General features: G+C 45.8%; 3 protein-coding genes across 4 annotated transcripts; 1 reads left to right on the plus strand and 2 right to left on the minus strand.

Moving 5' to 3' along the window:
• Positions 1-267: 267 nt before the first annotated feature.
• LOC136525939 (glycerol-3-phosphate acyltransferase RAM2-like) lies at positions 268-6,235 on the plus strand. Its single transcript, XM_066518759.1, has 2 exons — positions 268-1,012; positions 5,185-6,235. Exons 1-2 carry the CDS (start codon positions 356-358, stop codon positions 6,067-6,069), a joined length of 1,542 nt encoding a protein of 513 aa, XP_066374856.1. The 5' UTR covers positions 268-355; the 3' UTR covers positions 6,070-6,235.
• Positions 6,236-6,569: 334 nt separating this feature from the next.
• On the minus strand, positions 6,570-15,567 carry LOC136525949 (probable prolyl 4-hydroxylase 7). Of its 2 annotated transcripts, XM_066518768.1 has the most exons (7): positions 15,303-15,553; positions 15,146-15,203; positions 14,948-15,052; positions 7,784-7,841; positions 7,518-7,693; positions 7,383-7,443; positions 6,570-7,158 (listed from the first exon to the last, which is right to left on the minus strand). In XM_066518768.1, the coding sequence occupies exons 1-7, from the start codon at positions 15,431-15,433 to the stop codon at positions 6,848-6,850; spliced, it is 900 nt and encodes a 299-aa protein (XP_066374865.1). In that variant the 5' UTR covers positions 15,434-15,553; the 3' UTR covers positions 6,570-6,847. The 2 variants fall into 2 exon arrangements, with proteins under 2 accessions (XP_066374865.1, XP_066374861.1); XM_066518764.1 differs by having other exon boundaries at positions 7,518-7,841; positions 15,303-15,567.
• A 6,778-nt stretch (positions 15,568-22,345) lies between these two features.
• Positions 22,346-23,401, minus strand: LOC136539099 (protein S40-7-like). The gene has a single exon (XM_066531034.1). The coding sequence runs from the start codon at positions 23,388-23,390 to the stop codon at positions 22,638-22,640; it is 753 nt and encodes a 250-aa protein (XP_066387131.1). The 5' UTR covers positions 23,391-23,401; the 3' UTR covers positions 22,346-22,637.
• Positions 23,402-23,637: the final 236 nt, after the last annotated feature.

Genomic DNA, 23,637 nt, shown 5'->3' on the forward strand with positions numbered 1-23,637 from the left:
TCGATCGTAAAATGGTCGCTGATCAAAGGGGTGATGAAGTTGGGTGATGCCACCCCTTGGAGTAGAGTGTAGAGTATTACTACTAGTTAACAGTAAACCATGCATGCATTGGGCATTAGTGTAATGAAATGGAAATGATAGCCCATCCCTACCGCTCACCAACCAACCATAACCGCTCCACCTCGCCACAAACGCGGGCACGGGCGCCACCACCCGCTCTTGGCGCCACCACCCCCTATATATACATGCCAGGGCGATCGAGCTCGAGCTGGCACGCCGTGCGCAGTGCGCTGTGCGAGAGAGAGTGAGAGCTCGCACACGCGCGTGCCACAGCAGATAGAGAGCCATCCGTCCCATGGAGGAGGCGGTGGAGGCTGTGGTTGCTGCCGGAGTGGAGCCGTTCCCCACGGTGGACAAGTGCGACGCCTCGGGCCTCGGCGCGCACTCCTCCGTGGTGGCGGACCTTGACGGCACGCTGCTCCGCTCCCGCAGCGCGTTCCCGTACTACGCGCTGGTGGCCTTCGAGACCGGCGGCGTCCCGCGCCTCCTCCTCCTGCTGCTCTTGTCCCCGCTGGCCGCCGCGCTGCGCCTCCTGGCGTCGGAGTCCGCGTGCGCGCGCGTGCTGGTGTTCGGTGCCACGGCGGGCGCCCGTGTCCGCGACGTCGAGTCCGCGGCGCGCGCCGTGCTTCCCCGGTTCTACGCCGCCGACGTGCACCCGGCCGCGTGGCGCGTCTTCTCGGCGTGCTCCCGGAGGCGCGTCGTGCTCACGGCCACGCCCAGGGACTTCGCCGAGCCCTTCCTCAGGGACTGCCTCGGCGCCGACGCCGTCGCGGGCACCGAGCTCGCCACGTGGCGCGGCCGCGCAACGGGCATGGTGAGGGGCGTCCTCGTCGGCAGGCGCAAGGCCGAGGCGCTAAGGGAGATCTTGACCGCCGACGGCGATGGCGGCGACGCGCCCGACGTCGGACTCGGGGACAGCCGCTCCGACTACGCCTTCATGAGCATGTGCAAGGTACGGCCTGCAGGACACCAGTTGTCACAACACTGTATATTTATTAACTCTCCAAATATTCCGTATTACCGTATTACTCCGTATATGGCAACGTACCCTTCAGTGACTCTCTTCTCTTCTCCATATATAAATATAGATGATTCCGTATTCGTACAAGCACCAGCTACACATATGTTCTTCACCTTTCTCCTTTCGTTCATGGAATTCAAATGTTTTGAATGCACGAGTTTCACAAGCAGTATACAGCCAATAAGTGATCCCCCCTCCCACACACACACACTTCTACAGCAGTTGAACCACTTATCATCTTTTCAGTCGAAACAATATTTTTCTCTCGCAACAAATCAACCGAAACCGTATTTCAGCTTGTTTTTTTTAGCGAAGCGAACGGAGCCTATGTGAAAAAATATATATTAAATCGGGCTGCACAGACTTATTGGCCGTGGAGCGAATGTGTGATTGGACAAACTAGCTTAATAAGCTAGCTATATATGGCACCACATGTGGATGTGGTACCGGGCGAACCGCGTTGCATCGCACGCATGTGTTTGCAGTCATGGGGTTTTTAATTTGCATCTTCCCGCCATAAATTGGAGATATATGGCACTGTTGTGGTGTGGATCAGAGTTAGGGTCTATTCGGCTGGTATTAAAGCTGACTGATAAGTCGGCTGAAGCTGTTTTATTGTGAGAGAAAAATACTGTAGATACTAGCTGATAAGCTGACTGATAAGTTCAAACAAACAGACCCTAGCTGGCACGACGAAAAAGAAAGTGCTCAACTTCTTTGTAAATCGATATCGAATTGAATTGAATTAATATGTATGTAGAGGCCACTAACTTTAAGGCCATGGTCGCTTGTCTTATAATTTATACTTTTCGACTTGTTTTTTCAGTCGAAACAGTATTTTTTCCTCACAACAAATCAGCTAGAACAGTGTTTCAACTTGTTTTTTCTGCAAAGCGAACAAGCCCAAATGTTCTTGCGCCGCCCTTAACCTGACAGAAATTAGTTTTAGAGAACAAACTAACACTATCAAGTTTCCCTGTGAGCCATGTGTACAAAGAAAAACATATATAGGAAAAAGTACAGAATTGAAGATAGAAATTCACGTTCCAAACATACCCAAGCAAATTGTTCCTGCAAATTTCTGAAGGTTGTATTTGGTTCAAAGCATACTGCTCCAAACATGCTCTTAAACATGCATGCTTACACCTCATGGTTGTTCACGTCAGCAAGTCAGCATGGATATATGATATGATTATGATACACCTTTCTCCATACTGGTACGTAGCACACCCACAACTACCAGTACTAAATAAAAGGGTTACACACCGCACATATATAGTTGGAGCACTCAGATATGCGATTATATATAATAATGCAAACGTTTAATAATCTGGTTGGGTCACATCTTTGTGCAGTAAAGAGTGTTCGGTGGTCAGGGCCGGGACCCGGCATGGCACGCATATGCTGCCCAGCAGCAGCCAACGCTCATATATATATTTAGGGCGCATTTAGATGCAAAATTTTTTGAGTGTTGACTACTGTAGCACGTTCGTTTGTATTTGGTAGTTAGCGTCTAATTATGTACTAATTAGGTTTGAAAGTTTCGTCTCGCGATTTCTCACCCAACTGTGCAATTAGTTTTTTTTTCATCTACATTTAGTACTCCATGCATGTGCCGCAAGATTCGATGTGATGAGTACTGCGCAAAATTTTTTAGGAACTAAACAGGCCCTTTATCGATTTTGATTTAGTTATTTGGTTGGCGTTAGTTACGTTTGGCCGGTAGTTAGGACTGACAGAGAGCTTTTGTTTATCGGGTACAACTTGGACGCACCCGTACATTTCACACTCACACCATACGGCTTGTACACATGCAAAGAAGAGATTGGGAGGCTTAGTGCGTGGAAAACGTGCAGTACCACCGAACGCGCATACATGCGAGTAACCTAAATTTTTTTGAGTCTTTCTGTTTGGCTGGTATTAAATCGACTTCTGCTGATTTGTACGACTGGTTTGTTGTGAGAGAAAAATACTGTTCTACAATTAATTTATACGAATTAAAACCGGCTGAATAGCACAAGCGAAGAGGGCTTAAGACGATTGCCTAAACTGTCAGCACACACAAAGCAGACTCGTGTAGGCTGCCGTTAGTTGAGTACGTACACACGGCATGCCGTTAGTTGAGTACGTACACTAGCTCAAACCAGTCAACTAACAGTGTTTTTCTCCCACAATAAATCAGCACCTGCTAGCCTAAATCAGCCTAGAAACTAACCAGCGAACCGGCCGACCAGCTGCGTTGGTGAAACTTGGATTGTTAAGTTTCGGTTTCCGTGTAAAACATGCATGCATGTGTAACTATAATATGGCAAAATCTTGGCGAAGACTTGGCCGCACGGGTGTTTGGTTCCCCGCCAGACTTCGCCACGCCTTGGATGCGGCAGCCACGTAAAACAGGCTATTGTTTGGTTCCCACGTAAGTTGAGGCGGCCACGCAACGTTACAGTTCATTCATGTGATGGTTTAGGCCACAAGTGCGGCGAGCTTTTCCCTCGCCATAAAACTGTGGCGGCGCCACAGCCTGGCTGGCTACCAACGGTGAACGGTAGCGAACCAAACAGCCCAGGCGATGCCAGCACAACCTTTTAGGTGAATCTAACTAACCATCAGCCTGTTGGGATGGTTGGCTGGTTTGTAGCTGGTTGTTGGATTATTACCGTTGGCTGGTTTAATGTAAGAGAAAAATATTATTTCAAATAAAAATTTATGATCGTTTACGAGCCAGTCAACCGAATCGGCTGTATAGTCCCTAGCCCTAGCAAGATAGCAGGGCGCTACTGTTGCTTGTCTGTCCTGAGCTGAGATTTCGATGGACACACATGTGCATGTGCTGATGTGCATGGCATGGATCGGCCGGGATCAAAAGCTTGTCCTGCCGATCGAGCTCCTTTAATTGTGTACTAGACGAAATATTGCTCCATCTTACACTTGCTCGGAAATGGAAGTGGCTCTGTTTAGTTCATGAATTTTGAAAATTTGACTACTGTAGTATTTTCATTTTTATTTGACAATTAGTGTTTAATTATGGACTAATTAGGCTCAAAACGTTCGTCTCGCAATTTCTAACCAAACTATGCAATTAGTTTTTTTCATCTACATTTAATGCTCTATGCACGTATCACAAGATTCGATGTGATAGTTGCTATAGTATTTTTTAGAAATTTAGTCGGGAACTAATCGAGCACTAGGAACACGAAGCTGAAAACATAGCACTAACAACTGAACAAAAGGTCCTCGGTAGGATGCAGCAAGTAGTCATGCCCTGTGCCCCTGTCCTTTCCTTGGCTATTGTCTCCAATAGTAGGCAATGAGAACAGGAATTTCGACGAAGCTCATTCCACTACTAATGCAATAGTGTACAATTTTAGAGCACTTGATAAGCCTCGTTCGGCTTGCTGAAACTTAGCTGAATTGGCTGAAAAACATTATTCTAACTGAATTGTTATGAGAGAAAAACATTGTTTCGGTTGAAAAAACAAGCTGAATAGTACGGATTAGGCTGTGTTCGCTGGTCTGGTTTTTCCAGACCAGCCGGCTGCTCCTTCTCACAAAATACTGTTCATCAACAGCCGCTATAGTATTCCTCTCTCACAAAATCAGTTAAGTTTCAAATCAGCAAACGGGACCAACGTAAGCCGAACGGGCCTAAGCGTGTGTTTAGTTGGGTGAATTTGGGAATTTGGCCTACTGTAGCACTTTCGTTTTTATTTGGCAAATAGTATTCAATCATGGACTAATTAGGCTTAAAACGTTCGTCACGTAATTTTCAACCAAACTGTGCAATTAGTTTTTTTCGTCTATATTTAATACTTCATGCACGTATCGCAAGATTCGATGTGATGAGTACTGTAGCATTTTTGAGATTTTAGATAGTAACTGAACACGCGCTAAATGTAGCATAGGGTAGCACTGACAAGTGATGGCGCACGGTGGTTGCTAGCTGCACTCATCTTCGATTTTTATATTCATTCATTCATTGTGCTAGCACTAGCACAGTACGGCTTTTAATGCTGACGAGACCATGCATGCCCTCTTCTTAATTCGCAATTAACGCAAAGTTGTGGGCGCCGCGCCTGCGCTGCGCTGTGCATGGATGGATGCAGGAGGCGTACATCGTACCGCGCGCGCCGGTGGAGCCATTGCCCATGGACCAGCTGCCTCGTCCGGTCATCTTCCACGACGGCCGCCTGGTGCGACGGCCGACGCCGCTGGTGGCGCTGCTCGTCGTGCTCTGGTTCCCCGTGGGGCTTGCGCTCGCCTGTCTGCGCATCGCGGCGGGGGCGCTGCTGCCCATGCCGCTGGTGTACTACGCCTTCTGGGCGCTGGGCGTGCGCGTCCTGGTGCGTGGCGCGCCGCCGCCGCCGCGCGCCGAGCGCGCCACGGGCCGGAGCGGCGTCCTCTTCGCCTGCTCGCACCGGACGCTGCTGGACCCCATCTTCCTGTCCGCCGCGCTGGGCCGCCCCGTCGCGGCCGTCACCTACTCGCTCTCCCGCCTCTCCGAGTTCCTGTCGCCCATCCGGACGGTGCGCCTGTCGCGGGACCGCGCGTCGGACGCCGCCATGATCCGTGACCTGCTGGCGGAGGGCGACCTGGTCATCTGCCCCGAGGGGACCACGTGCCGGGAGCCCTTCCTGCTGCGCTTCTCCGCGCTCTTCGCCGAGCTCACCCACGAGGTGGTGCCCGTCGCCATGGAGAACCGGATGAGCATGTTCCACGGCACCACGGCCAGGGGCTGGAAGGGGATGGACCCGTTCTACTTCTTCATGAACCCGAGCCCGGCGTACGTCGTCACCTTCCTCAACAAGCTCCCGCCGGAGCTCACCTGCGCCGGCGGCAGGACCAGCCACGAGGTGGCCAACTACATCCAGAGGCTCATCGCCGCCACGCTCTCCTACGAGTGCACAAGCCTCACCAGGAGGGACAAGTACCGGGCGCTTGCAGGAAACGACGGAGTCGTCGCCACCCCAAAGCCAAAGGTTGCTAGCTAAGGTTATTAAAAAAAAAGGAAAGAAAATTGGGTTATTGTGGTGTGTCATTGCTACTAAATTCATTGTGATGATGATGCACGTCAATGGGCAGTAGTATTTTTTTTCTCTTTGTATTGTATTGGTCACCTCTACTACGGTAATATATTGTACTATGGCTATGTACCTACCGGAATTGAATGCAAGATCACACAAGGTGAAGTGAAAAAGGGGGGCAGGGACTCTTCTCATTCGTGTCAGCAACGTGCATCTTTCTGCACCCAACAGCTAAGAACATAAAGGCGAAGTTATTTCGTTTGGTAGATTAGTTCACACAACCTTTGGCCACCCAGGCCTATACGTAGCCCGTTCGACTTCCGGTCAGAACAGTATTTTTCTCAATAATCCACGATCGTATACGATTGTTTCAGCCCCGGCCGAACAGGCTGACGTTTTGCAATTCAGTAGGCAACTGGAGCACAGCTCAACACGTAAAAGGACACCAAACACCACAAAGCACATCCTTGCCCCAACCTCCAATCTTAAGGAAAGCTTTCCATGACACATATCGCGCCAAATGAAGGAAGCAAGATTGCTCGAACCGTTGCCATTGATTAGATTGCTTAACTTAACAAGGTAACCATTTTTTAACTTTGGACAAGGCATGAGTTCTAGCTCTTACGATTCCTTCTTCCGGGTTGCACTTATACATGCTATACTCAGTCGTATCTAAACCCTGGTAATGGGAACAGCAACTAGTATGTAACATGCCATGATACTTATCAGACAGTGGATTAATACCTTACTCTGTGCATACTTTGCAGCTCTTCCGGCAGAAGCCAGGAGCTTCCTTGGTCCCCACCATGTAGTTAGGGTTCTTGGCGCACTCACCCACGGCCGCCCACTGGGGACAGAGGATATTGTCGTCCTCGCATCCGTCAGAGGAACCCGGCTGCTTGACAGGGTGGTCAAACGACCTCACATGGATCCATTTAGTTGCGGACCACTTCTGGCCTTCGATGACAGGGCAGCTACCGTGCAAGCTCTCAGAGTCCGTTGTTGCATCAGGGTGGAGACTGAAGAACAGCAGGGCATCACCCTTTACCGGTTTAACTGCACATGGAAACCAGCAGCAGCTAGACATCAGAGTAAATATGCATGGTGGAAGGTACACGCATGATAAAGCTATGGAAGCCTGCTAAGAAACTACTAGTGACATTATATCAAATAAAAAGGGACATGGGCCATAGTCACATCAGGTAAGAACTGGTCAAGATGATATATATAGCTTGCAGATCTGCAATGTAACTCGAGTTCTACAAGAAACACTGTTATACCTGCATATCCATTTCTTGCACAATCAGACCATGTGTCGTCCTTGGGTTGTAATAGCTTCCCCTGTGGAATGTTGGAGTTATTACAATTACAACTGGCACTCTTAAGAAAGTAACACAGGAGGGATAAGTAACTACCTCTGCATTGGGGAAGATGGTCTCTCCACCCTTCTCAACATTTGATAAGTACATGAGCACAGTGGCAATGCGATGGCCACCCAGGGCTTGATTATTTTTGTCATGGAAGTAGTCATAGTGGGGTTCGTATTTCTCACCATTCTGATAGTGTAATATCTGAATGGATTCACCATTCTCTGAGCATGCCAGAAGCATAGAGTTAAGATTGTTGACAATTAAAAGGAAGGAAATGCTTTTGAGTAATTTAATTGAAGCTTTCGAGGTACCTGGTGGAAGAAATGTCCAAACAGATATCCTCTCCTCTATTCTCGTTACTACTTCATCCTGCCAAGTGAATATCTATGTTAACATATCGTCATATACATAGGTAATTGTTGCCAGCCAAGAGATAGATCTTCTACATTACATTACATTACTAATTCCAAATTCCAAATTCCAAATAAGCCATGACACCTCAAGGCTTCGGTTGGAAACTAGAACCCTGGTCAGCTCCTATTGCCTTACACTCTACAGCAACCAGGAGCTGACCAAATGCCTGACCCAGAGAGGGAGATCAGCAGCAGATTATGTCTTACATGTTAGTAATCCGAGTTTGCGAGACCGAGCGAAGGCTCAAGTGGCTAGCGGTGGCAGTGGCCAAGCAGCCGGCGCGGTTCGATTCCTAGAATAGAACATGTGTCTCTTAGCAGGACTTGCTCCCAAATAAAAATCTACAGCCTCTCGCGTGATGCCACAAAGGGACTATGATGTTCCCGTTGATGGTTTCAGTGATCTCTAGAAGGATGCGGTCTTCTACTCTGTGTCTAGTTGTAGGTCTAGTCGTATACGTGTGGTGTCCTTGGATGCATGCGTGTGTGTGAATGAACAGATGCTACAACTGTACCCAGATGAGAGGCTTCAAAAAAAAGTAATCCGAGTTTGTGAGTGAGATCCCAGCAATATATGAGTGATTCCTTCAGTGAAGTTTACCTTGTGCTACTGCCCTGTATCAGAATTCTTGGATCTGAGGGGTGCTATGTTTGAGAGACTGAAATTCATCACGCCACACAGTGGGAGGGACTGAATTTCAGAACATTCAGTGTGCAGAAAACAAAATGGCCCTACTATTATTGTGCATTACATGCACAGAGGATAAACACACATTACATGCATAGAGGATAAATTCATTGGACATCTCAGGTCAGAGACATTAGGTACAAAAATGAAATTATATTGATTAAATATTTCATATAGACAGTTGAAATGTATAAAGGTAGAGCATAGCATTTTTAAGTTGCACTGTAAAAATTGTGGTTCAGCATAATCCATCATGTTTATAATATGCTATATGTGCTAGCCTAACAGTAATATATTGTGGGAGAGAAGTCCCAATTGTGTGCATCCTATGGTCATCAAACTTTCAGACTTAGTCACTGAACATAACTTGCCCCCAAAATCTTTTGGTTCAGAACCAAGATCATCAAACTTTCAGACTTAGACCGGGGCACCAATTCATTGCCTTATCATCACACTGTGATTCTATGCTAATGTCATAGATGTCAGCTGAGTCTCTCAAAAGCCTAGTGGAGGCCTACCTTAAGGGCCAATGTATGTAGAAAGCTTTCGAGATTTGCACTCAGAATAAAGCAAGAGCATTTAGCCAGCTAAAGTATCTTCCTTCCAGAGAGTAATGTTCTATAATTCGTTTGGTCCTTTTTTTTGTCACAATTCAACTTCTCCATTTGGAAGGAACAGAAAACAAGCTTTATCCTTTTAAAGTGTATTTCTTGTACAGATGCATTAAATTAAAAATTAACCGATGAAGTATGTGTACACCTTTATTCTAGTCCAACTGTAGCTGTCTTGTCAAAAAAAAAGAGTAAAGAACTTTTCACTGGCTCATAGCCCTGAATATTAGTCCAAATAACAAGTTGCCCATCTTCCTCTCTCCAAACGCCTCAAGGTGATGATATCACTAGGATCAAGTTATTTGTAACTAATGTGTGCTAGCTCAGTCATTAGGTGAAAGCCAGTGAACAATTTGATTAGTTTTTTCCTCCTAGATTATCTAGAAAACAATGTCGCTGATCCATTCAGACACAATTACAGATTAGAAGCAAGAATTGTCTATAAAAGCATGGTACCAAAGCTACACCTCCAATCAAATTTCATGCAAGCTGATTTGCTAGTAAAGGTGTCAACATAGTGTCTTTGCCTACTTTTGTAAGATGCAGTAAAACAGAGCATGTCAATAGGGCAATCTTTAGTTTTTTTTTTTTTTTTAAATGTATGTACAACAAGCTAACCAAGATGTTCAACAATATCTTTCGATCGAACAAGATGCCTGAGGAGTGGAGAAGAAGCATATTGGTACCAATCTACAAGAACAAGGGAGATATCCAAAGTTGTACTAATTATCGGGGAATTAAGTTGATGAGCCACACTATGAAGTTATGGGAGAGAGTCATCGAGCAACGCCTGTGAGGAACGATGCAGATATCAACAAACCAATTTGGTTTCATGCCCGGAAGGTCAACCACAGAAACAATCTTCTTAATAAGACAGGTTATGGAGCGGTTTAGAGAGCAGAATAAGGACCTCCACTTGGTTTTCATTGACTTGGAGAAGGCTTATGACAAGATACCAAGAAATGTTATGTGGTGGTCTTTGGACAAACATAAAGTCCCATCAAAGTACGTGACCCTCATCAAGGACATGTACAACAATGTTGTGACTAGTGTTCGAACAAACGATGGTAACACAGATTACTTCCCGATTAAAATTGGACTTCATCGAGGGTCAGCCTTAAGCCCGTATCTCTTTGCCTTGGTAATGGATGAGGTTACCAGGAACATACAAGGGGATATCCCTTAGTGTATGTTGTTCGCTGATGATGTAGTGTTAGTGGACGAAAGCCAAGCGGGAGTAAATAGAAAACTAGAGTTATGACGGCAGACCCTTGAGTCTAAAGGTTTTAGATTGAGCAGAACTAAAACCGAATACATGAGATGCGACTTTGGCGGAGTTGTACAGGAGGAGGGAGATGTGAGTTTAGAAGGTCAAGTGGTGCCTAAGAAGGATACCTTTTGGTATCTGGGATCGATGCTACAGAGGGATGGAGATATTGATGCGGACGTTAGCCATAGAATCAAAGCAGATTGGATCAAGTGGCGACAAGCTTCTGGCAATCTCTGTGACAGGAGGGTATCACAAAAACTAAAAGGCAAGTTCTATAGAACGACGATTAGACCGGCTATGTTGTATGGAGCAGAATACTGGCCTACAAAGATTCGACATGTTCAACAACTGAGTGTTGCAGAAATGCGTATGTTGCGATAGATTTGCGGTCACACAAGAATGGACCGAGTTCGAAACGATGATATACGTGATCGCCTAGAGGTAGCACCAATTGAAGAAAAGCTAGTACAACATCGGTTGAGGTGGTTTGGCCATGTCCAAAGGAGACCTCCAGAGACACCAGTGCATTATGGAGTCCTAAGCCAAGCTAATAATATGAGGAGAGGTAGAGGAAGACCGAAATTGACATGGGGGGAGGCAATAAAAAGAGATTTGAAAGCTTAGGATGTTTGAATAGGAGTACTTGGAAAGCAGCTATTGAAGTGCCTGAACCGTGACTTGGGGCTCTTGGTGGGTTTCAACTCTAGCCTACCCCAACTTGCTTGGGACTGAAAGGCTATGTTGTTGTTGTTGTTGTTGTACAACAAGGCAATCTCTAGCTGTTTAATTGCTTCAGCCATTGATATTATGATTTACTTTTTCAGTTTGCACGAAATTCGTATCTCAGAAGTTAATAGATGAAGATGTCAAATGGTGCTCAAGATGCATCTCCTACTTTGCTCAGTATGTACAAGTCAATTACAATGCAGTTTATTGAATTTTCATTGATGATAGTGAACAAAACTTGCTTGATATTAGATAGTATGCAATTCAACTTTAACTTAAGTAATATGTGGATGTGTGGATAGTGGAAACCCAATTTGTCCTGGGTCTGTTTGAACTCTAAGGTGGAGTGCAAGTCCAAGTGATAGAGGCGGGGTTGAACTGTGCACTATTATACTCGGAGTTAGGTAAATTTGTAACAGTGGTACTAATTTAAATTTTCAATGGACCTGTTATTCTTTTGATAATTTCAGGACTTTTTCTGATTTTTTTAGCCTAATACTTCTAATGCACCTATAACCGAAATGGGTTGATACTCTCCTTAATTCTAGAGGTTAACAAACTCATTAAAAGGCCAGTCATCCCATCTATATAAGGATGGGCTTGTACCTCTACTCGTTGATCAAGAAATGTTTCATAGTTCCTAGTATCTTCCATCTATCCCTGCCCATGTTGTGTGGCCTCCAGTCATCAGCAATTAGCATGCTGCTTTGGTTCAGGGCCATCTAATTAATACAGATCACACATGACAGAGTGTATGGTGTTCTGAACCTAGGGGGATAGCTCAGGTTCAAGTTCAACTAGCAAGTCCTAAACAATCACAGTAAGATGCATGAGAATAAATGAAGTTAAGACATTGATGCCCATAGGTGGAACATGACTCAGCAACAGCTCGAACAGGTTTATCAAATGAGAAGACAAATTGATAATGCACACATATAGGGCCTGTTTGGCACAGCTCCAGCTCCAAGACTGTTTGGAGTTGGCCAGTCCTAGATCCAAGAATATTTGGAGCTGATCATTCCCAGCTCCAGAAAATCTTGGAGCTGGAGCTGTGGACACACTAAAGGTTTTAATTAAGAAATATTTTATTGTTTTGGATTAAACACATATGTCTAATCCCTCTATTTTACCCTGAAAACTCCAAACTCTAAATCCTGCATGGATGTCAGAGCAGGACCTGTGTCAAACAGGGCCACAGAATAACCACGTAAGCTGTTAAACACAACAACACATGTTGAACATGCATATATGTGAAGGATGATTGCGACCAATTCCTACACTAACAAAACCAAAACTTCATGGACAATTCAGACATTGAACCAGAACCCAATAAAGCCAATGTGCACAACAAAAACAAAATGGCATCAAACGAACTACAGTAGAACAGTACATCATCCAAACATGGTATTCTAAATCTTACTGTCTAGTGCAAAGAATTCGGCAGATTAAACTCAAAGAACAAAGATGGCATAGATCAAAATCCAATCATCTTAACCCAAATATCAAGGGACAACACCTACCAAAACTTGTCGGGTCATCAAGGGACACCACAGTGTGTGATAATAACCATTCCTACTATGCCACCCAATAAAATTCAAGTTTCCTGCCATACGTTTAAGGTACAATGCCCCATTTGTGGAAAAATTGTGAGAAGTATTGTCGGTGTTTTCGGACAACCGACGAGTAAATTTGTATTTGCGCGCCTGGCTCGGATGCTGTGCTCGGAGGACACAAGAGTTTATACCGGTTCGGGCGGAACGTCCCTACGTCCAGTTCACTACTGCTCGTGTTATCGACACTTGGTTTGCAGTAGGGGTTACAAACAGGCGAGAGGGAGAGGATCCCAAGTCTCTGGTGGAAGGAGTGAACGGGTGCTGAGAGCTCGCTTGCCGCTCAGCCGTGTGCTCGTGTCGTGCTCTTGTGTCAAGATACCCCTTTCATGGGGCGCCCTGCTTCCCCTATAGGCGAAGGGAAAGCGCGGATTACAGAGAAGGAAAAGGAGAAGAACGAGAGAGAGAAGAAGGCTTCCAGAGTTGTCGGGTCCTTCTCCTTCATGCGGGTCCCGCCAATCCTGTAGATGTTAACAGGGACGGCTCCATGTCGCGGCCCTGTTCGTCACTGGCGCCATGCGCAGGCGTCATCTGTCGGTCATGGAGTTTCACTCTGTCCCGGCGAACGTCGTGGTGAACTGACGCATCTGTTAGCGTCCGTACGAGGATTAGGTAGAACAGCACCGGCACGCTAGACACTGTTCTTGATGTGAATCCCCAGGTATGGCCCGTCATGGCCACGGATTACATCGAGGCGTGCCAGCCTCTTCCCTGGCGTCAGAGTTTTGACACAGGCTCATACGCTTGGACCTGGAGTGGTTGGCGGTGGTATGGGTCCCCGTCGGACGAGACGGAACCCGCGTCCTTGGGGTCGGGCAAGACAGAGCCCAGCGGGACGAAACCCGCGTCCTTGGGGTCGGGCGAGACGGAGCCCGCGGCCTCGAGGTCGGGCGAGACGGAGCCCGCGACTTTGGGCGAGACGGAACCCGCGTACTTGGGGTGGGTCGGATGAGACGGAGCCCGCACCCAAGGGGTTGGGCGAGACGGAGCCCGCGGCCTCAAGGTCGGCCAAGATGGAGCCCGCGACCTTGGGGTCGGGCGAGACCTTTTAATACGTCTCGAGCCATCCGAGGAAGTCAGCGTGGGCTCTAACTTCCTTGCTTTGGGTATCCCTAATATCAATACCCGACAAGTACATGATGCACTATTCTAAAAAACTGGAACTTAAAGAACATCACAGATGCAGTACAACATTACGTTGTGTAGTCATGCAAAATTTATGGTATTCTTTTTGGATCAACAGTGTGGCACCCACAGAGCACCAAGTGTGCACCCCAGATAAAAAAAAATGGGATACAAATTTAGTGAAGACGGAACCCAGCAAGAACAAATAATCTATTAGTGATTTTGTGTACATATGAGATAATATGGTCCTACGGTTCACATCTAAGATGCATATTTCAATCAAGTTTATAGAGTAATATAATTTTGAAATAAATATAGAGTAATATAATTAAGCATCCAGTAAAACAAACAAACATTTAATAAAGAGAAATGAAACAATTTTGTTGGCCTTAATTCACAGTGTGTAAGACATAAAGAGGTCTAGGCAACTATAAATTAATATAATATTTTGCTCTAGGCAACTACAAGGTACAGATGCTTACAAACATCACCGTTGAATGGATCACTGTATCTAAATATTTTTTTTTTAAAAAAAAGTTAATCCTTGAAGTTATTGGGTATAGATAGTGAAACCCAACATGAAAATTATGTATGAGCGCCACAAGTAAAAATCAAACTTAGCCATGCTACAGTATCTCCAGAGCCCATATAGAAACAATCAAACTTCACAAATGACCACAAAAGAGCTATAGCAACAAATATTTAATTGAAGCATTAACCCATAGATCGCCACTGTCAAGTATTAAGTCTTAACCTAAGAACCATGTAGAACTATCAGTAATTCAAGGAGCAAATAAATTTCCCTCGTATTTCAGGATTGCAATACCCAAAGTAAGTTGCAATTGTTGCTTAACAGTTTAACCAATTTCAATTGCTTGTGGAGACCACCGTGAATGTACAAGCATTACCTTCGATTACTTCATACACGGGCAAAGAATCTACATGATACTCCTTTCCATATATCCAAACCATTCGAATCCAGAAGATGACGATGGAAAGAAAGTGAAATCGATTGGAGTGCCATCTGCTCACCTGCTTCTTCTCCAGGAACATGCCGGAGCTGGTGCGCACCTCACTCTGGACGCTCTTACCGGACTCGTTGTCTGCTACCATAGACTTCTCCAGCTTGTCCTTGGCCTTTCAACCAATCAAACACCGAATCAATCAACCAACGAACGAACGAACCAAACCAAACATCACAAGCTAATCCGCCCAGCCTCCGGCACTCACCAGCACGATGAGGTGGTCGCACTCCGCATCCGACAGGAAACCCTTGTGCAGGAACGCCCTGACAGCCACACGAAATCACACAGCCGTCAGACTCCCGCACGACCTAGGGTTTTGGGGAAGGAGAGAGCGGAGTGTACGAGGGAGATCAGATCGTCACCTGGGGCGCCACGAGAGTTGGACCACGCGGGAGGGGTCGAAGGAACCAGCGCCCCGGCTCGCCGCAGAGGCGCAGCCAGCGAGGAGGAGCGCGAGCACCGCGGCGAGAAGGAGGTGGCGGCAGAAATCCATGGCGCGGCGAGATGGGAAGGCGACTACCGGTGTGGCACTTGAACTGGGGAAGAAGAAGCGGTGTGCGTGGAGTTAACCGTCCAGGCGCCGAGATCTGACAGGGGGGCCCGCAATACGTGGACCCCGAGCGAAGAATAGAGGGGGTGACCGGGTGAGGGAAGAATGCCAGAGTCGCTCTGGAAGTTTCCCACACCCACGCGGCTGGCGTGTCGCTAGCTGCAGTGGGCCGGTGACGTCTTTCGGGCTTAAGTTTTCTATATAAGAGAATTTCTATTTCCATCCATTTATTTTTAAAACTTTTTATATTGTCATTATCGTTGTATTGACAAACCTTATTTCCTTAATTGTCATTGGTATAGATAATTTGTTTCCTTAGATGCCGTTGAGAGAATAAAACACCGTTACAAGGTGCTTGTTACATAGGACTAACTCCATTTTTACATTCTGAGTTTGAGTTTGATAGTATGCTTAGGCAGTTTATTTAATCTGGTTAATTGAATTTAAGTTTAATTCATGGGCAAAGCTACGAATTTCAATAATGTTCACAAAGGTCATGAAGAGCCTCATCGAGGAAGACTTTTTTTTAGTAAGTAGTCGGAGATGGATCATGCTTAATAATTAATATGGAAGAATGCGTTATTTATTCGGACTTCGAACAGCTAAGGATGCCAAATTTTCCTTTTTAATAGAGAGATAAAAATAAAAATATCTACGTAGAGATAGTACCGAATTAAACTTAAATTAAATTAATTTGGTAAAATAAATTATCTAAGCATACTACCGTGCTCAAACTATAAAGAGTGATCAAATTTGATTATCAACGGTGCTCGTGGGAGTTAGTCTTGTGTAATGAATATCTTATAACGCTGTTTTGTTCTCTTAATGGTATTTAAGAGAATAAATTATCTATATGGATGGCAATCAAGATAATAAGGTTTGTCCATAGAACGGTAACGGCAATGAGGGGATCAAAAATTATAAATAAATGATAGCGAGGAAAATCTATAATTTTAGATGGCAATAAAGGAGTTGTTATATGTTAGAGTGACAGCAAACTAAGCCTAACTCAGTTGGTTAGGTTCCTTATAGTGGAACCTGTCCACTCGGGTTCAAGTCCTCGACTTGCACGGGTGTCCGCATTTTTCTAGATTTATTCCAGAATTTAACGGTGTTGTGCTCTCAGTGAAGGCGTCTGTGACGACTTCGTCAATCTCGAGATATGACGGCACAGTCTATAGGGCTACTTGTGTAATTCGCGAACCTATAGGGGTAGTTTTTGCGTACATGGTGCTAGAACTTGGCATAATGCATCATTTAGGTCCAAATAGACCTCATATATTTAGTGTCACGGCTACAATTATTTATTGGATCCAAACCTCATTCTTGTTGATTGAGGAAGAAGCTTAATGGCAAAGCATTTGTTAACCTACCTTCTTGTAACATCCTAAAAATTGTATTCTTTTAAAATTAGTAAATATGATTTATTTATGTAAATGGGTGTGCATTAAAAGATAGGGAAATAATAAATTTTGTGGAATGAAAATTTAAAAATAAGGTTAGAAACTTTTTGATGCATACATGCTGCTGCATATCATTTTGTGAACGCTTGGAATTTATTAAATATTTCAAAAAGAATTGAAATTTGAATTTTAAAAAGGGATTTGGAAAATAGTAGAAAAGAAAAGAATCTTTTTCTCTTTTCTCCCCCTTTCTTGATTTCGGCCCGCTGGCCCTCTCCCCTTTCCCCGCTCGGCCCAGCACCGCGCCAACCGCCAGCCCAGCCGCGCGCCCTGGCCGCTCGGCCCAGCAAGACCCGCCGGCCCAACTACGCGCCAGCAACCGCCGCGCCTCCCCCGTGCCCTGCCGCTGACGCCCGGGCCCCGCTTGTCGGCGCCGCCTTCTTCCTCGCGCGGCTCGGAACCGCTCGCGCCCGGCCTGGCCGCAACCGCCACCCACGAACGACATCGTGGGAGTGCCCCCCCTCGCGCCCCGGCCACTACAAATAGCAGCCGAGCCATCCCCCGCGCACCCTGCTGCCTCCCTGGCTCTTCTTCGCGCTCGCCAAGCACCGAGGAAGCTCCGCAACCGCCGCTCCGTGGTTGCCGGGATCCGCCGTCTTCTCCTTTGCATGGACCGCCGCCGCCGAGCTTCCCCGTCCTCCTTCCTCCACGTGGTGAGAACCCCCTGGCCTCCCTCTATCTCCCGGTACCTCTACTTTCTCTTTTCTTGGCTTCTTGAGCCCTGGCCGCGAGCTCCGCAAGCCGTGGTCACCGGCCATGGCGGCCACCGCGCTACCCGCTGTTCCCGACCGCCGTATCGGCATGGCCGAGACCCCCCTTCTTCCCCTGCATTCACCGGTGCTCTCGGTTTCTCTTTTGGCGAACCCTAGCCCCTAACCGAGTGCGACCGAGACCTCCACGCAGCCGGCAATGGCGCCTCACTGCCGGCGTCACTGTGCCTGGCCGGAATTCTTCTCTCTCCCTCCCCAAGTCTAATCCGAGCCCTCCATCCATGATCCGACGGCCGAGATCAGCCGATACCCCTTCGCGTGGCTGTTTTGTAAAAGAGACCCTGGACTTTTCTAAGTCCTAACCCGCAGTCCAAGGCGTAGTTCCCCGAATGTGCAATCTCGTTTGGAAAGCGTAAACTTCACGGTTTAAGTCAAAAATACGTTTTAGTATTTACAGAAATGCCATTTGAACTGTTTCACTTATAAAATTGTCGTTTTAGCTCTGAATTGATCCATTCAAATCGCGTTAGCTTCGTAATTTCATAAGCTACATGTTGGAACTACTGTTAGTCAAGTTTGAAACTTTTTAATTTCATGATTAGATTTAATTAAATATATGGCTATAGGAAAACCCGTTTAAATCATAACTTTCGCATTTTAGCTCCGTTTTTCGTGAACTTCGCGTTGACGTGATCGTAGCGAGACGTAGATTATGTTTACAAACATTTTATCTTGTTTTCAATACTGTTGGTGTACTGTTCTAATGATAGGAATGTTTGCTTTGCATGAATGCTTTTGGAATGTTATATGTTGCCGTGTTGGTCACGTTCAGACGGTGAGGAAAACGTTGGAGACCAAGAATTATTCGACGACCAGCAGGACTAGCACGAGTTTGTGAACCAAGGCAAGTATATCATGGGCCTTCCTTGATGTCCTATTTCACTTTAATCAATTACTCATTTGCATGTGTCTAATTTTGATAACCGTAAGGACAACCTAGTGATTGTTTATCCTGTGTCTTGTCTCCTATGGGTTAAATGCATATGGGTAGATTGCTAGAGCTCTAACTAAACTTGATATACATGATGATGAATGTTACTATAGAACTAAGAGTTTAACATGATTCATAATAACTGTTCCATAGGGCGAAGGTGCAAATGACCTTTGTTCATGTTGCTCCTAGCTCTCCTTAAGGACTTATCTGTCGGCAAAAGCTGGGACTGACAGTACAACCGGGAGAGTCATATGGCTTTGACTTTAGCTCAGTAATATGATCTTTTCTAGCTAGTTAGAGGTTACCTTTTTGGCGTAAATAGGGCTTGCCACGTTGGGTATAGGGCTGCCTATGTTCCTATGAGTATAGCCGCGATGGATATGTGCCATAGGAAAGGGGGTTCCTACATCTACCTGCCAAGAAAACCTAGCGATCCTAACTTGTTAGGGAAACCTATGAAATGGCTTCATAGTGTACCATGTCCGCTCACCTTGGTAGTGATATGGGAGTAATTAACCCGGGCATATGGGGATCACGACTCGCAGTGAATGTGCACCACCTCTGCAGAGGGTAACAAACTGTTATAACAGCCGCGCTCACGGTCACGAGCGGCCCGGAAAACTCATAGAATAACTGGTTACTTGTTGATGATCATTTAAAGTTGTTCAATGATGATATATGGTACACTTGACCCTGATATATGTTTCTTATGTGAATTAAATGGGAGCTTAAGCATAACTTGATAATATCTGATAATAAAAGCTTGTCGTACTAAAATGCTAACCGCAGTAAACCAGAGTCAATCCTTATTGAGCTTCATAACCCCATGTTAGCTTGTTAAGTACGGAATGTACTTACACTTGTTTATTTTCTTTATTTGGATAAAAATCCTGGATGGGTAACAGATGACAACGGGTATGAGGAATTCCCCGAGGATTTTTAGGCTTGTGGTCAACCAGTTGACCTCCCCTGTGATGGTGTTCCACGAGAGTATTATCCTTTTCTATTCCGCTGTGTTGTGTAAGACTGCTTAATGTTATTATTTGTGGTGTAAGAGACACCGTGATGATACTTTATATGATTTGTCGACTTGTGTGTATGACTGATTCCTGGACACACATGAGTATTGTGCATTCAATTTTATCCTTAAAATTGGGTGTGACACTTCTCCACCTAAAGAGCACTAGCTTTGACACTATTGATGATGTTGTAGTTTTTGAAGTGGAGGAAGAGGAACGCCCTAAAGAGCACTAGCTTTGGGCACTATTGATGATGCCGTAGCCTTTGAAGTGGGGGAAGATGAACACATGGGATAGGGATTGAGAAATCAGAATGTCAATATTTGAAGATCTAATTAAAGAAGCTATCCGAGAGATTTTTTTTTACCAAAATATCTTTTCCTATCAATAAAAAATGAATGTAAAGAGGCTCTTGAAGTTATTCTAGAAAACAATCATGGATCAATTTTCGTATTTATATATCTTGTCAATTAGGGTTTAGGAATTACTTCCTTACTAAAAATAAATCAACTTTTTAATGCTTGTCTAGGTACATAGCCAGCAGTGATTTTTTTTTTGAACAGAAAACAGAAGTTTTCATTAAACACTGGCTCCAGACAAGTCGGACACCAGAGCCATTACAAAGTCTAGTACCTGGCTTAAGTACACATGTGAATCAGCCTGCAAGTTACAAGCCCCATAAGCAGCTAAGCTGTCTGCTACCCTATTACACAATCTAGAGCAGATAGAGACTATACATATACAATGCACAAAATTAGAAAACATAAATTCCCGTATCAGCTTAAACAAGCCCATTTGGGCTTCAGTCTATCTCCATCGATGTAAGAGCAGTCCCCAGGGTTGATGCATCTGTCTCCAAAAATTTTCTTGACATGAGCTGGATTGACCATTCTAACACTACCATGCAAATGGATTACATATGCCGACCTTCGGGAGCAGCGCGAAGAAGAGATGTCCATGTTGTGCACTCTTGCCTCCGTTGCATATGATAAGTTCAGGTAGAGCTTGCCTGATATAGGCGTGGACTATGGAGATATGGACCCCATGGCCACTAAGAGCCTGTTTGGCAAGGCTTCTAGGGCTCTGGCTCCTCTAAACCAGTAGCAGGGAGCCGTTTTTCTCTCTTATAGTGAAATGAACTGGAGCCTAAAGAAGCCACGTTTTCTAGCTCCTCACGGAGCCGGAGCTAGAGAGAGCCCTGCCAAATAGGGCCTAGCTTCAATTTTGTCGCCAGCTTGATCAATTGGTTGAGTTTGCGGTTCTTCCAAAGGTCCTACGGTCTAGCGTATTGTGCCAAATCTTGACCGATAAGAAGTGCAAACACTTGGATATCCCTAATGCAATGGAAGCTTTTGATAAAATATCAAAAGAAGCGAATGCTCTAGCTAAAAAAGAACCAAACAGGGCCTCAAAAAATTTGGTATTCAAGCAAATCAAATATTGTCATTCTTAAATCTGCCTCCTGCGTTGCCACGGTACTTACTTTATTGCTTCTCATGTTTTGTTCTCTACTATATGTGTTTGATCCTTATGTTCACCCTGGTATTCTTAACGTAGCTTATATATATCAACTCCGGCCAATGATGCAGATATTGGCCGTTTAGTGCATCGTGCCAATTTCAGACGTATAGGAAATGTGAGCAAACGATGCATTGGCTTGGACATTTGGACCCACAAAAATCACCAAACATCCTCTTAAAGTTTTGCTCCCTCCGCCGTTAACCCCAAACACTAATCCTCATTACTCATCGCTTATTCAAGTTATGACAAGAGATGATCTAAGAACACGAAAACTGCAAACAGTTTGGGCCACAAGCTAACAACAAGTTTCTTGTTTCACCTGTCCTTGTACACAAGCATTTTACCTGCCCTTGTTTCAACTGAGATCATGTAGATGTATGAAAAAAACTTATGGGTGCATTTGGTAAGGATCCAAATTCTCCTAAAAACGTTTTAGATCCATATTCTCTCTACAAACGTTTCTCTGCTGAAATGAAATCACTTCACAAGAATCTAGGAAACCATTTGGCTATTGTCCATATTCTCCTTGAAATGAACTAGAACCATTGTGAAACACCTGTTCAGGTGATTCTCATTCCTAGTTCAAAACTGAAATCACTTCACAAGAATATCTGAAACCATTTGGCTATTGTCCGTCTTTTGAACATCACTATGGGCAGTTCAGACCATGGAAGTGTGCTAAGAGTCAAATATTACAATACTTTTTTTTTCCTTTTTGATGAAAGATCCAATAATCATTATTGGCTTCTATTCGCTCTAACCCAAAATGTAGGACTGTAGGTTGTTTTAGTTGTCCTAAGAATCAGAGGGAGTCAGTAGATGCTATTTTTTTCCCTATAAACTTGGTCGAATTAGAGAGGTTTGACTTAAGACAACTAAAATGGCTTTACATTCTAGAATGGAGGAAGTATCATATAGTTGATGAGATTAATTTATATTGAAAAAAGACAATGACTATCGACCATCAGAGCTTATATATGAACAGGAGCAATAAGAAATTAGAGCATCTTCAGCATCCCCCAATTTCAATCCTCAATGAGAAAAAACAACCACCCGTAAAACCAAAAAAATACAGGTATAGTTTCCACTCGTCTCTTCCAACCGGAGAGCAGAATTGAACAAAAAAAAAGTAGCAGAGTACCAAAATCCTCAAGTTTATTTGAACTCAAGATTTCATAAAGCAAAATTCTGATGCAGCAAACAATGCATTGGCTTGGACATTTGGACTGACAAAAATCACCAAACATCCTCTCAAGCTTTGTTCTCTCTCCTTAGCTGCAGAAAGAGAGCTCCCTGACACCAAACACTAATCCTCACTACTAATCGATTATTAAGTCACGGCAAGTGGTGCATCTCCAAGAACACGACAATTGCTAACAGTTTGGACCACCTTTCCTACTAGATCATGCAGGACAAAACATATTACCACCTTTGCTGGATTCAGTCAAGAAAGCCAGTCTGCCGGAGCACGGCGTTGCGCACGCGGCGGAGGTCGCGTCCCTTGAGCGTGCGGCCGACGCCCTCCAGCATCGAGGACGGTTTCCCTGGCGAACCGTAGCCGTCACCCGCGGACGCGCGCGCCACCATCTCGTGCGGGGGTAGCATGGCGGCGTCCCCATGAAAGAGCTCCTCATCGTCATCGTCCCCGTCGCCAGGACCGCCGGCGAGTTTGTCCCATTTGCGCTCGCGACTCCAGGGGGGAGGGACGGGAACCAGGACGGGAGCCGACTGGTGGTACGGCGCCGCTGGCGGCAGCTCAGGGTCCCTTGGCCTCGGTGCCACCGGGATGGCAAGCGAGGCGGACGTAGGGGACGTAACTGAGGAAGATGACGCCGCGGCTGCGGCCGCTGCGATGGTCGCCTTGCGGCGGAGCAGCGTCCCGGAGGTTCCAGCCGTGGCCGTGGACGCGGCCACAGCAGCAGCAGCTCCGCCGCGCCCACGTACCTTCCTGTCGCCTTCGTGGAGCGCGGCGAGAAGGCCGAGGTGGCCGCCCTGGACGCGGCCCGGATTCTTGGAGGCGTCGGGCGGCGGGTCCGAGGAGGAGGAGGGCGGCGCGGGGAAGAGGAGGTCGCCCTCGAGGAGCTCGTCCCCGGCGGAGGGCGAGGAAGCGGGGAGCGAGTGGGACGGGGAGGAGAAGAGGCCGAGGAAACGGTCGGCGGGCGGAGAGCGGCGGGGCCGGCCGGGAGAGTCCATTGGGGTGTCGTCAGTCGTCACTCGTCAGGCAAGGGCCGGCGGGGTCAGGAAGTGGGGGCAGAGTCAAAACGGCGGCCGAACCCACGTCCGAAGTGATTCTCGCTTACCGACGAGTCAGTTTTTTCTAATTTTAACCAATTATTTATAAAAGAATATTAATAGTTATAATATATAATTAATATCATTGATAAGTCATTAAATATACTGTCATATTAAATTTATTTAGAGATATAAATATTATACGTAT

Source organism: Miscanthus floridulus, chromosome 2 (assembly GCF_019320115.1).
Source record: "Miscanthus floridulus cultivar M001 chromosome 2, ASM1932011v1, whole genome shotgun sequence".
NCBI classification, from domain to species: Eukaryota; Viridiplantae; Streptophyta; class Magnoliopsida; order Poales; family Poaceae; genus Miscanthus; species Miscanthus floridulus.

Bases quoted from the DNA above. Each gene is read 5' to 3' on its own strand.
- LOC136525939 (XM_066518759.1), top strand. From the start codon at position 356: ATGGAGGAGGCGGTGGAGGCTGTGGTTGCTGCCGGAGTGGAGCCGTTC. The intron at 1,013-5,184 runs GTACGGCCTGCA...GGATGGATGCAG, and splicing joins CCTTCATGAGCATGTGCAAG to GAGGCGTACATCGTACCGCG.
- LOC136525949 (XM_066518764.1), bottom strand. From the start codon at position 15,433: ATGGATTTCTGCCGCCACCTCCTTCTCGCCGCGGTGCTCGCGCTCCTC. The intron at 15,053-15,145 runs GTGAGTGCCGGA...ATTGGTTGAAAG, and splicing joins GCGACCACCTCATCGTGCTG to GCCAAGGACAAGCTGGAGAA. The intron at 7,159-7,382 runs GTATAACAGTGT...TTCCATGTGCAG, and splicing joins TGCAAGAAATGGATATGCAG to TTAAACCGGTAAAGGGTGAT.
- LOC136539099 (XM_066531034.1), bottom strand. From the start codon at position 23,390: ATGGACTCTCCCGGCCGGCCCCGCCGCTCTCCGCCCGCCGACCGTTTC.